Source organism: Enoplosus armatus, chromosome 6 (genome assembly GCF_043641665.1).
Source record: "Enoplosus armatus isolate fEnoArm2 chromosome 6, fEnoArm2.hap1, whole genome shotgun sequence".
In the NCBI taxonomy this organism is placed as follows: Eukaryota; Metazoa; Chordata; class Actinopteri; order Centrarchiformes; family Enoplosidae; genus Enoplosus; species Enoplosus armatus.
Genome location: NC_092185.1, coordinates 24635241 through 24648207, shown reverse-complemented (window position 1 = coordinate 24648207; position 12967 = coordinate 24635241). Strand labels below are relative to the sequence as shown.

At 43.8% G+C, this 12967-nt stretch overlaps 2 protein-coding genes across 2 annotated transcripts in view; one reads left to right on the top strand and one right to left on the bottom strand.

Moving 5' to 3' along the window:
• The window catches only part of LOC139286513 (NLR family CARD domain-containing protein 3-like), a 103932-nt gene that overhangs the window by 399 nt on the left and 90566 nt on the right, over nucleotides 1-12967 (top strand). The window contains 2 exon segments of the mRNA XM_070907334.1: nucleotides 1784-1993; nucleotides 2336-2485. Of these exon segments, the coding sequence (XP_070763435.1) occupies nucleotides 2355-2485 (131 nt within the window). The 5' untranslated portion in view covers nucleotides 1784-1993; nucleotides 2336-2354.
• LOC139286502 (uncharacterized) overlaps nucleotides 1-12967 on the bottom strand; it is a 75349-nt gene that overhangs the window by 51571 nt on the left and 10811 nt on the right. Inside the window, 2 exon segments of the mRNA XM_070907311.1 lie at nucleotides 10806-10979; nucleotides 11727-11900. Coding sequence (XP_070763412.1) covers nucleotides 10806-10979; nucleotides 11727-11900 — 348 coding nt within the window.

The following is a 12967-nucleotide window of genomic DNA, read 5'->3' as shown; positions in this document are numbered from 1 at the left end:
TATTGGTGGTTATGAGTCAATTTCATTTATAGAGTCCCAAATCACAACAGAAGGAGGACCTCAGGACACTTTTCGTATAGAGCAGGTCTAGACCAGAATCTCTACAACATTATTACACAGACCCAACAGTTCCCACCATGAGCAAACACTTGGCGAAGGCGGCAAGGAAAAACTACCTTTAACAGACAGAGAGAAAGAGAGGGGGGGTCCACATAGAGTGATGGTAATGGTCATGTCTATCCTGAAAATGAATGCACTTCCGTAAGTTTTCCTCAGGATGTGCTGTGGAGAGTACAGTCTGTTGTTAATGATCAGGAAGAAGGTAGTTACAAGAAATGACCAGCAGGTGTCGCGCTGTGAGAAGCTCGTAGTTGTCATGTCGACTCCAGCAGACTGACTACATCTGTACTTTGCCAAATCGCTGAGTCAGAAAAAACGGGGCATTGGAGCTTTGTAGCCCATATATTATCATTTAGCACAATTATGTCTGTAGCTGCTGTCCATGCATAACTTACCTGATGCGTATCTGTATGTTTGCCTGTGTTTAAACACGTGTTTAAATATACAATTGACACATATTCAAACAGTATTTTAATTCATTCACAAGTTACCATCAACACTGAACACTGAGCATCAAACAGGCTTTTAAAATAAAGACGTGGAAATGGAAAATCTGTCCAGCCACATCTGTGCACACAGGAGGCTCTCACAGCGCGACACCTGCTGGTCATTTCTTGTAACTGCCTTTGACGTGTCCGCTGTCGGTCCTATGCCGCTGTTCTTCCTGATTATTAAGAACAGACTTTAAAACTTACTAAAGCACTTTCATTTTCGAAACATACATGATGCGTTATGGTCACTCAGCCGCACATGAACATGCAACATAGTAAAACGCTGCAGCACCAACAGAACATTTTCTGTGATTTTTCTTTGTTCTAGTCATTGTAGGTCATAAAACAAAATTATCTGCGGCACCTGTCAGTAAAAGCATAATACTACATTGTTATTCAATTATAGTCAATTATTAAAGGCTGAAGGGCATCATAAATTAATATTATTACCATTACTCTATATCTCTTTGTGGAACTTGCATTGTGCTACTTTATGTTCTCCACTCTCTATTTCTCTCTCAGCCCAACTGGGAACTCTTGGGTCTCTGTAAATAATATTACGAAGAGTCTGGTCGAGACCTGCTCTGTATGAAAAGTGCCCTAGGATAATGTCTTTTATGATTTGGCGATATATAAATAAAATTGAATGATAGCCACCAACACAAATGTGGTCTGTGATCGTAACGCAGCCCTGTCTGTCTGTCTTTCTGTCTGTTTATGTTTCGCAATATATCTGTTTTTGTGTTGACACTGCACTGTCTAAAGGCAAAGAGGTAGAACCTTTATTTTGAAGAAAACAGCGCAAACACAATTGATAGAGCACACTAGCCAATCAGAAGCAAGGGAGCGCTGAAGGCCCACCCACCAAAGAAAACGAAACATTGAGTGGTAACTTTGTTTTGTCAGCAAAAACAGAAAACAAGAAATCCTGCTGAATTTGTGTTTTTTGTCCAAAATTTAAAACAACGAAAAAACGGCCTGTTTCCGGTTTCTGTCTGAGTCAAATGCATCAAAACACAAACGGTTAAAACGTGCCTTGGTCATTAAACACATTAAACCTGCTGTAACCCAAGAAAACAAGCCCAGATTTCAAGAGAAGTGACAGGTGGAGAGCTGCCTGCTTTTATTTTACTGTATATGTGACACACTGAATGATGAAAACGTCCATCCAGGTGCCAGAGTACTTTACTGTACTGAAATACAACCAGAAGAAGACAGCTTTGGATAAATCACGGCTTCTTCTGCTGTTATCCTGACTGTCCACTGTTGCGACTGCGCTGACTTCCTTATTCTCAACAAGGATTTACGGCCAGTCACTCACGTACCAAAGCCGCTGCCGCCATCTAGTGGCAACAGTGAATATCGCCCTGCAGGTAAAGGAGGTGAGATTTCCACTGTTTGGAAGTGACTCAAGGCATTTTAAAAGATACTAAAAAGAATAACTAATGATGGGGGGGGGGGTCTGACATAATAATAATTCTGTTCATAATGTTAGCCACTAAAATGTCCAGGGTGGCACATATACTGTGTGTGTGTGTGTGTGTGTGTGTGTGTGTGTGTGTGTGTGTGTGTGCATGTGTGTGTGTGTGTGTGTGTGTGTGCATGTGTGTGTATGTGTGTGTTACTTCCTGTTGTCTCAGTCTTGTTTGTGACTCTTGAACAGACTTGTTTGTCTTGATTCTTGTGTTCTGAGCTCACAGTCATGTCACTGTTTTACCTCTCAGAGCGACTGAAGTCCAGAAGATGAGTGTTTGTGTGGAGGAAGAGGAGGACAGAGCAGAGTCTCCAGCATCCAGCTGTCTGTCTATGAAGAGTGACTGGTCCAAAGATCATCCTCCAGACTTCAGTAATGACCCTGGACCCTCAACCACAAAGTGAGAGAACTGCTTCATACCTTTGAACCTCCAAACTGTCGGCTAGAACCACATTTAGTGTGTTGAGGTCCGGCCTGTTACAGCTGCCGTGGTTCTTCAAACGTTAAGTTCTTCCCGGTTCCTCTGGCATTTCAGTGTATTGATACTTAACAATGAACATTTTGACTGTTTTCCTTTTACATATTTTAAACTCTTTGAGATTTAAAGAGATCAGCAATCAAAGGGCCGTGGTGGAGGAGAAAAACAGCCGCAGAAGAAACAAACAGTGTTTAAGTTAAAGTTGATCAATTTGGGTCTAACAGAGATTGAACACATTTTGCAGGTAATTTTACAGCCTTAATGATGAGTCGCGGATGTCAAAGGTTAACTGTAGAAACTGAGCAATAGTGTTTGGATTTGCAACAAAGGTGAGGTATAATGAGTCAGGAAACTCACCATACAAACACCTCAATGAGCCACACTGCTGCACTGGGTGACATGTTCCTTCATTACCATGAACACACTCTCAGTAGTTTACTTTGACTCAGTCCCACACACACCATGCTGCTGCCAAAATACTCATTAGAGCACCAAATGTGGATTACTCCGCCGCTGAAAATAGTCCCCAACAAATGCACTATTTCCTCCTGTTTGTTTGATTAAAAACTACAGTGAGCAGCTGTTTCAGGAAATGATTGAGCCTTTTTAAAATGAAACTATGTATTTGTGAGAATTTATCTTCGGTAGGGTAGGGAAGTCAGCGAGCATTGAGAGACGTACTAACACACTGTTGGTTTTGGTCTTTTCATGGACTTTATTGTCAATGACAAAAATGTAGAGTAATAGGATACAAATGCAACTACGCCAAACTGTGTCTTTGTCAGTTAAACAACGTCATGGTGAAATGAAGCCGGCAGCAGGATGTGGTGTTTTCCTCACTCACAATAGGCCTCCTTGTGTGTAATGAATCTGAAGTCAAGGAAAGAAGCAATATAGGCAAAAAGTGCGCTCACTGGGGAATAAGATGGACGAGCTCCAGCTGCTGATGAGGAGAAACAAGGACTTTTATTCATCTGCTGTTCTGTGCTTCACGGAGACATGGCTGGGGGAAAGAACTCCCGACGCGGCGCTGCAGCTGGACGGATTCCAGCTTCTCCGAGCGGACCGCGACGCGCACCTCTCCGGCAAAACAAAGGGTGGAGGTATTTGTTTCTACATCAACAGCAGCTGGTGTAGCGACGTGACAGTGATCCGACGGCATTGCTCTCCTTCCCTGGAAACCTTTTTCATAAACTGTAAACCCTACTACTCCCCCCGTGAGTTCGCTTCATTCATTCTGGTCGGTTTGTGTGTCCACCGGAGGCCAACGTGCAGGACGCACAGCGCGCACTCGCCGATCAGATACTGGAAACGGAGCGGACCAACCCGGACTCCTTAGTTATTGTCCTCGGTGACTTTAACAAAGGTAATCTCAGACACGAACTCCCAAAATACAAACAGTTTATTAAATGCCCCACCAGGGAGGGGCTCACTCTGGATCACTGTTACACCACAGTCAGTAACGCTTTTCACGCCGTCACCTGCTCTGACCACGACATGGTCCACCTGATTCCTGCACACAGGCAGAAATTAAAACTTTCTAAGCCTGTTGTGAGAACATCAAAGCAGTGGACCAGTGAAGCTGCAGAGGACCTGAAGGCGTGTTTGGACTGTACTGACTGGGATGTTTTCAGGACTGCTACCAACAGTCTGGATGAGTACACAGAGGCTGTGACTTCATATATCAGCTTCTGTGAGGACTGCTGCGTACCAACTCGGACCAGGGTGAGTTATAACAACGACAAACCCTGGTTCACAGCAAGACTGCGACAGCTGAGGTTGGAAAAGGAAGAGGCGTTTAAGAGTGGCAACAGAGCGGAGTTTAAGGAAGCCAAGTACAAGTTTAGCAAGGCGGTGAGGGAAGCTAAACGACTGTACTCAGAGAGACTACAAGACCAGTTCTCCTCCAACGACTCTGCTTCTGTGTGGAGGGGGCTCAGGCAGATCACCAACTACAAGCCAAGAGCCCCCAACTCTGCTAACGACCGACGCCTCGCCAACAGCCTCAACGACTTCTACTGTCGCTTTGAAAGACAATGGGACAGTCCTGACACCATCCCCCACACCATCACCCACCAGCTCCAGCCCAACAGCCCCAACCCCCTCATCACACCTGGGGCTGAACTCTCACACCTCCTACCACCACAGCTGCCCCCCACAGCGCCCCCCACTCCTCCAGCATCGACACCTCTGTCTGTCCTTGAAAGAGATGTGAACAGGCTCTTCAAGAGACAAAACCCGCGTAAAGCTGCTGGACCAGACTCCATCTCCCCATCCTGCCTGAAGCGCTGCGCCGATCAGCTGTCTCCGGTGTTCACGGACATCTTCAACACCTCACTGGAGACATGCCACGTGCCAGCCTGCTTCAAGGCCTCCACCATCATCCCCGTCCCCAAAAAACCAGGGCCCACAGGATTAAATGACTACAGACCCGTCGCCCTGACCTCTGTGGTCATGAAATCATTTGAACGCCTGGTCCTGTCCCACCTCAAATCCATCACAGACTCTCTGCTGGACCCCCTGCAGTTCACCTACAGAGCCAACAGGTCTGTAGACGACGCCGTCAACCTGGCTCTACACTTCATCCTCCAGCACCTGGACTCCGCAGGATCCTATGCCAGGATCCTGTTTGTGGACTTCAGCTCTGCCTTCAACACGATCGTCCCGGCTCTTCTTCAGGACAAGCTCTCCCAGCTCAACGTGCCTGACCCCCCCTGCAGGTGGATCACAGATTTCCTGTCTGACAGGAAGCAGCACGTGAAGCTGGGGAAACACGGCTCAGACTCGCGGACGATCAGCACCGGCTCCCCTCAAGGCTGCGTTCTTTCTCCTCTACTCTTCTCCCTCTACACCAACAGCTGCACCTCCAGTCACCAGCCTGTCAAGCTCCTGAAGTTCGCGGATGACACCACCCTCATCGGACTCATCTCTGGAGAGGATGAGTCTGCCTACAGGTGGGAGATTGACCACCTGGTGACCTGGTGCAACAGCAACAACCTGGAGCTTAACGCTTCAAAGACAGTGGAGATGGTTGTTGACTTTAGGAAGAGCGCAGCCCCACCCGCCCCCATCACCCTGTGTGACTCTCCAGTGGACACTGTGGAGTCCTTCCGTTTCCTGGGCTCCATCATCAGCCAGGACCTCCGGTGGGAGCTGAACATCAGCTCCCTCATCAAGAAAGCCCAACAGAGGATGTACTTCCTGAGGCAGCTGAGGAAGTTTAACCTGCCACAAAAAATGCTGGTTCACTTCTACACCGCCATCATACAGTCCATCCTCACCTCCTCCATCACCGTCTGGTACGCTGCTGCCTCCACCAAGGACAGACGCAGACTGCAGCGTATCATCCGCTCTGCAGAGAGGGTGATCGGCTGCAACCTCCCATCTCTTCAGGACCTGTACTCCTCCAGGACCCTGAGGAGAGCAGGGAAGATCGCTGCCGACCCCTCCCACCCCGGACACCATCTGTTCGACCCCCTCCCCTCTGGCAGGAGGCTGCGGTCCATCAGGACCAAAACCTCCCGCCACAAAAACAGTTTCTTCCCCTCTGCAGTCAACCTGACAAACTCTCACTGACACCGCCCCAGAACACTACCACAAGCTATACGTTATATTAACGTACATCACCCCTGTCCCCACTGCGTTACATTAACGCACCCACCCCCTACTGGACACTTTATCTGGACACTAGTGATGTTCGATACCACTGATTTCCTTTCCGATCCAATACTGAGTAAAATTCAGGCTGGTATCGGCGATACCGATACCGATACCGATATTTTATGCGACTACACCTAATATGTCTTTTAAATCTAAAAAAAGTAGTGTATTTCAAATCATAGCTTCCTTAAGAATACAAGGCAGAGTAATTTATTTATTTATTTATTTATTTTAAACTCTGAAGTATATTGAGGTAGCAGCCTCATTTACAATATAGTCGCACTAATACAACAATAGAAAAACCAGAGGACACAATCATACAAAATATGTGAAAATGGTGTTTCGAACTCTGAAAAAAAAGAAAAATAGTACAATTATAAAAACATTAAAATAAATTCTTGTTCTGGCAGCAGCACCTGAGGCGGACACTGAGATGCATTCTGTCTGCCTCATCGTTGTGTATGCTTCATATTCACTGTGGTGATTTAACCTGAGGTGTTTTACGAGGTTCGTTGTGTTGCCACAACTTCTTACTGTTTTCCTACAAACGTCACAGACCGCGTCTTGGCTGTTTGTGGAGCTGAAATAGCTCCACACATGACTCCGTTTGCGTTCTGCCATTGTGTCCACAGACTGTGACTGACTGAGAGCACGGAGCAGAGTGCCGCTGCACTTACGCATGACACACTTACTCATGCGGAAGAAAAAGTAGTCCCACCAACCGCGTGTCACTTAGACAACATCTCAATAGTTTAGTTACTTTTCAACGCGTTCCTGTTAAGGATATACCTTACCTCAAATGACTTAAGTATCAAAAGTATCGATATTTTGATTTGAGAATCGATTTTAGAGCATAAAGATCCGGTATCGGAGGTATCGATATTTCAGGATCGATCCGCACATCACTACTGGACACTTTACTTTATTCTGGTCACTGCACTGTTGTTATTTATCTTATCTTATTTTTATTTTTATTCTTATTCTTATTTTAGCTTTTATATTCTACTTATTTGTTATCAAAACATTAGCACCTTCAGACCACAGCAAATTCCTTGTAATGTATGTTACTTGGCAATAAACAGTTTCTGATTCTGATTCTGATTCTGAGATAGTCAGAATAAAGGCATTACTGTTGGTTTGGTGACAAATATGACCATAAGACGCAGGAATTTGTCCGTTGTCCTCGTCCCCTGTCTCATTCTTAGTGAGTGTGCTTCTGTTATCCAGTAAATCAATGTGATAAGATGTCTGGAATGAAACGCAGCAGAGTTATGAGGACCAGTCTGTCTGTGAGACATGCGATAAGACGTCATACCTTTCAACCAAAGGAAGCTTGAGTTTCTGTGGTGGCTCATGAAATATTTATGTCAGTTAATTTACTCCCACCTCTGTCCTGTGGTGCATCAACAAGTCATCGTTGGAGGCGACATTAAAGGCACCACATGTCTCCTCACCAAAGTTTCTGATGGGAACCTTTCTTGTTGTTTAGCCCCCCTGTTAACTGAACTGTCCCAAAGATTCGCATGCACTTGTGATCAGGTCTTTGTAGTGCGCCATTGTTTCTGTAAAGATATAAAAGTTTCCGGATGCATTGTAAAAGGTCCATTGGCGCGCTCCAGTGGCAAAGAAAGAAAAACTGCTATCACACATGCTATCATGGATTTCACTTGTCGTTATATATACATAACTCCTGTGCTCTAGTCCACGTGTGACTGTAGGTGACTTTGCAAAGAGCATTTGTGCTGGGACAATAAGTATTTTGAAAGAGATCCTCTTCAAATGTTTACAGAATTGAATAACAAGTTCATACATACATATACAGACATTAAATAAAGAGCAGCCCTGACAAACACCACTTCTCTGGGTGATTCGTCAAGGAAATCTAGTGTTCTTTTATTTAGAATGCTGCGGAATAGTTCACCGAGACAACTGCTGACTACTTATATAAAGTAATGTCTGAAAGTTATTATCATGATGATCGTATTTTTTTTTACATTGTAAAAATATTTAATATTATATTTAGGAATTTACTGTAAAAAGATTGGATAATCACATAAAATAAAAGCTCAAAGCTGAAAGAAGCTAAAAGAGGGTATTTGAATGTAATTTTACATAACATCCAGAAATATGTACTTTGATACACCACACAGTGGTCCAATAACTGACTGAGCGGGTGGATGAGCGTCCCTGTACTTGGTGGGTGGTGCTGTACCTGGATCAGATGACCTGCTGGGGGCGTGGCCGAGTGTGCTGACTGTATAGTTGTGACATCACAACCTGACGGCTCGTTTAAAGGCTCAGTTTGTGAATACGGCCTGTGTGCATTTCTCCGTGGACTGAGCGTTTTGATACTTTCACAGGATTTATACAGCACCCAGATCTGCTTTATAAACAAACAAGACATGGAACCTCACTTTCTACAATGTGGGACCTTTAAAGAAGCCATGCAGATTTGTATTACAAGTAATACAAGTATTATGAGCAGAACATTATAGATAACATGAAAGACAAACAGCATGTTTTGAATAACACTGAAGCGTGACACAGAATATAAATATCAATCATTTATTTCCATAGACCTCCTCCCTTCTTCATTTGGCCTCAAAAAACACAATTTATTTGTTTTCCAACAAAACCAGAGAGTCAGGATTATTTTCCAGTGTGTACTTCGAATTGAGTAACAATCAAACATCATTTTTGTACATTAACAATATACAAGATAAAATATTAGGTGCTGACATTCCACAAAGACATGATGTGTTTGTAGTCGGATGAGAAACTGAAGTGAAGCCTTGATTGAATCCAGACTTTGTTCAGGTTTTATCTTCTTCTTTCTGTTTGTTACAAGCAAATCTGTTAAAATATGAGAGAAGGCTGGTATTGGTGGTAATACCCAAACTTTACACATGCAATATCAACTTCCACTGTTATTTAAAAAGACTTGGAAATCAACTGCAACACTCCATCGTTCCACCGGGTGGAGCTGTGACAGAAATCAAAACAGAAATATCCATTTTAAATGTGTTCATCTGCAGTTTATGTTGTCACGAACAGAAGTTTGGGTTCCAAATAGCTGAATGAATAAAAGAATAAAGTCCAGGTTCAGGTCCAGGTCCAGGTCCAGGTGGAGGAAGTGGTTGCGTGTGGAGCAGGAGGAGTGGAGGAGTCTCAGTGAGTCTGCAGAGACTGTGTAGAAGGACAGAGCAGCAGCAGAGCAGTCCAGATACCCTGATGATACATACACAGGGAGGATGGTGGACTAGACATTGTGTCTGACAGTGGAGCTGATCTCAGAGCAGTTCAGGCTGCAGCACCGAGAGTCACCTCCACTTGTTGAGATTCCTCTGTCAGTCGCTGCTGGATGAAGCTCTCCTCTCCACTCTACCTCCCAGTAGCATGGCCCAGTCGGAGCCTCTCCACACACAAGCTGGTGCTGCTGCTTCAACCTCTGTGGATCATCAGGACACAGCTGACCCGCTCAACACCACCACCTTTCTGACCACTCCCACTTCCATCTGATGAGAGAAGAAGACAGAGAGCAGGAGTCATAAATCAGTGTCTACAGAGACCCCCTTCATCAGCTGTCAGTCAGTGATGCAGCACATCCAGCATGAAGACCAGCAGGGACTTCAGTCCTGTTCAGACTAGAAGTGGAGCGGCTGTGTAGCGTAGCCAGCTTCCTTTCAGCTCTCACGTTAACGTATTGGAGTGAACACACTGAGCAGGAAGCTCACAGACCTGCAGAGACTTTACGCATCCAGTCCCTGAAGTACACACGGGAGATAAAGTGCTGAGAGTCCCTGAACGCATCATTACAGAGAGATATTCACTGCTCACTTTAATGATGGATTTACTGTCAATGTTCAAAGCTGTGAAAACCATATCGTCTACTTTTGAAATGTTACATGACAAATGTGTAAATATGGAGTCTGTTAAAAAACATATTTGGACAAAACCAAAGACAAATGGACAGATAAATATATGATGTTAAAGGTCCAACATGTTCATACAAAGACGAAACAGCAAAACATCAGCTGTGATTACTGGACTTCAGCAGAGGTTCTGGTCTGTGGAAAGACCACCTGTTTAGAGACAGGAAAGGCTGGAGAGAGAGAGGACGACATGCAGCAAAGACTGATCTCAGAGCTGTGACAAAGATGAACTGATCAATAGTTTAGCGTTGAAGTGCGAGAACAAACACTTTGAGATCAGGTTTGATGGTAGGACAGTTTGATGAATGAGGACCGCTGTCTCTACACATCTTGTAATGCTGTCAGCTGTAATCCAGCTCTTATTCCGTTAGACATGAACACAACAACAACAGTCGTCTTCACATCAACTCAAACACATGATCACAACAAGATTCTGGCTGATCTGATTGGCTGACTGTTCTCTCTCTCTCTGTGTCTTTCTGTCCAATCCTGAAGCCGGTCACCATTCTCCTCTCACAGCTTCACTGAGGAAAGCTGCCACTGAGAAGGTTGGAGGTTTACAGGAAATACTGGATCTTTGCTTTGATACTAACTGTGTTTAGTACAAAACTGCTGAAAGCAGCAGGGACTGAGTCCAAGCCTCTACTGACCTCAGAGTCTCCAGTCTACAGTGTGGACTCTTCTTCAGATCAGACAGCAGCTTCACTCCTGAATCCTGCAGCTTGTTGTTTCTCAGCTCCAGCTCTCTCAGATGGGAGGGGTTGGACTTCAGAGCTGAGGCCACAGAAGCACAGCTGATCTCTGACAACATGCAGCCCCACAATCTGAATAAAGAATAAATGATGAAGATAAAAAATCTATTTACAATCCAATCAGATGTGTTCAGGGTTTAAATGTGTAGCTCAACATGACTTTGTCCTAATCAATGAGCTTTTCCCTCAAATGAGTAGAGAGACTTTGTCATTGTGTTATTGTGGATCATCATGATGTCAGCCTTCTACACACATCCACCAAATGTCACCACAACATTCACACACCTATTCATGTCAACACAGATTAATAACATGCTGCTGATCTCAGTCAAGTCTGGAACTACAAATACTATATTGATCCTTTAAACAGCTGCATTTGGAAATATGAATGGATCTCTGTGTTCTCATGTGTGTGTGTGTGTGTGTGTGTGTGTGTGTGTGTTCTGAAGGATCAATATCACTGATCAGACATTATTTGTCAAAATATATTGTAGTTAACATCATCAAAGAAATAGTTCTACTTCAGAAAGTAAACTTCATCAATTGAAAACAAAGATTAGTTCAGAGGATCTTCTGTATACAGATGTGACCATTTACCAACAATCATAAACATTCATTTACTTGAACAACTAACAGTGGAAACATGTTCTACAGTTTCTTTAAGATACAGAAGTCTGTTGTGACTTCAGAAACATGGAAATATGAACAAAAGGAAATGTACAACTTTATGGATGTAAGTTATGTCTGAACATAAATTAGGTTCAACTGTTAATTAAACATATCAGATCTACAATAGAAGCAGAGAGTCAGTGAACTGACCTCAGAGTCTCCAGTCTACAGTGTGGACTCTCCAGAAAACCACACAGCAGCTTCACTCCTGAATCCTGCAGCTTGTTGTCACTCAGCTCCAGCTCTCTCAGATGGGAGGGGTTGGACTTCAGAGCTGAGGCCACAGAAGCACAGCTGATCTCTGACAAACTGCAGTATCTCAATCTGAATAAAGAATAAATGATGTAACTTTAGAAGACAATGTTCCTGCTTGAAATCATTCAGTGTTTAATAATCCGTTCAGAGCTGAAGAAGGTTTAGAATGTAGAAGTTTAGAAAATGGAAACTCCAAACACCTGAACCCAACAGGATGCAGGTTCAAAACTGTAAAATACAAAAAGTGAAAAAGAGCTCTTATTAATATTAATGACAACGTGCTGCTACGTCAATAGAGACGTCGTGACTTCACCTCTTAAACGCTGTCAGCTCCACCAGTGGCTCCATCTATACAAACTCATGTTGTGCAGCTAAACACAAAGAAAAACCCACAGAAACTGATTTAAGATTCCACTCAAGATCCCAAAGTTTCCAAAGATGACAAATGTGTCGGGAGGAATTTTGGAGAAATGTGAACAAAAGACATCCACAATATTTCTTTTAGGAAAAGTGGAGTCAGAAATTCAAAGCTTCTTCAGTTTAAACTATTCAGTCAGTATGAGCATCATACAGCTTCATAAAGATGTTGGAAATAGAAAACACTGAATATATTTGTTATTGTCTGACAGCTGAAACAGAGATTATTCATTTATGCTATATTATGATTTATTTTAAAAAGAAAACAACATGACACGAGAATTCAAGGTGAAAATGGAGAGTTGAAGAGGTCCAGAGTGAATTATCCAGTGTGTGTTTTTCTTGTTATATTGAGGTTTTAAATGTGTAGCTCAACGTTGCTCTGCCACAGTCAATGGACTAAACCACAGAAGAAGAAAATGGACTTCAGCATGAAGATACTCTGTGTGGATCAGTATAATATCAGCCTTATGTCTGCAGTTTAGTGTCGCCACAACTTTCACATCATATTAATCTCAGCACAGAAGTTAAACATGGTGTCTGACCTCAGAGTCTCCAGTCTACAGTGTGGACTCTCCAGAAAACCACACAGCAGCTTCACTCCTGAATCCTGCAGCTTGTTGTCAGTCAGCTCCAGCTCTCTCAGATGGGAGGGGTTGGACTTCAGAGCTGAGGCCACAGAAGCACAGCTGATCTCTGACAACCTGCAGTATCTCAAC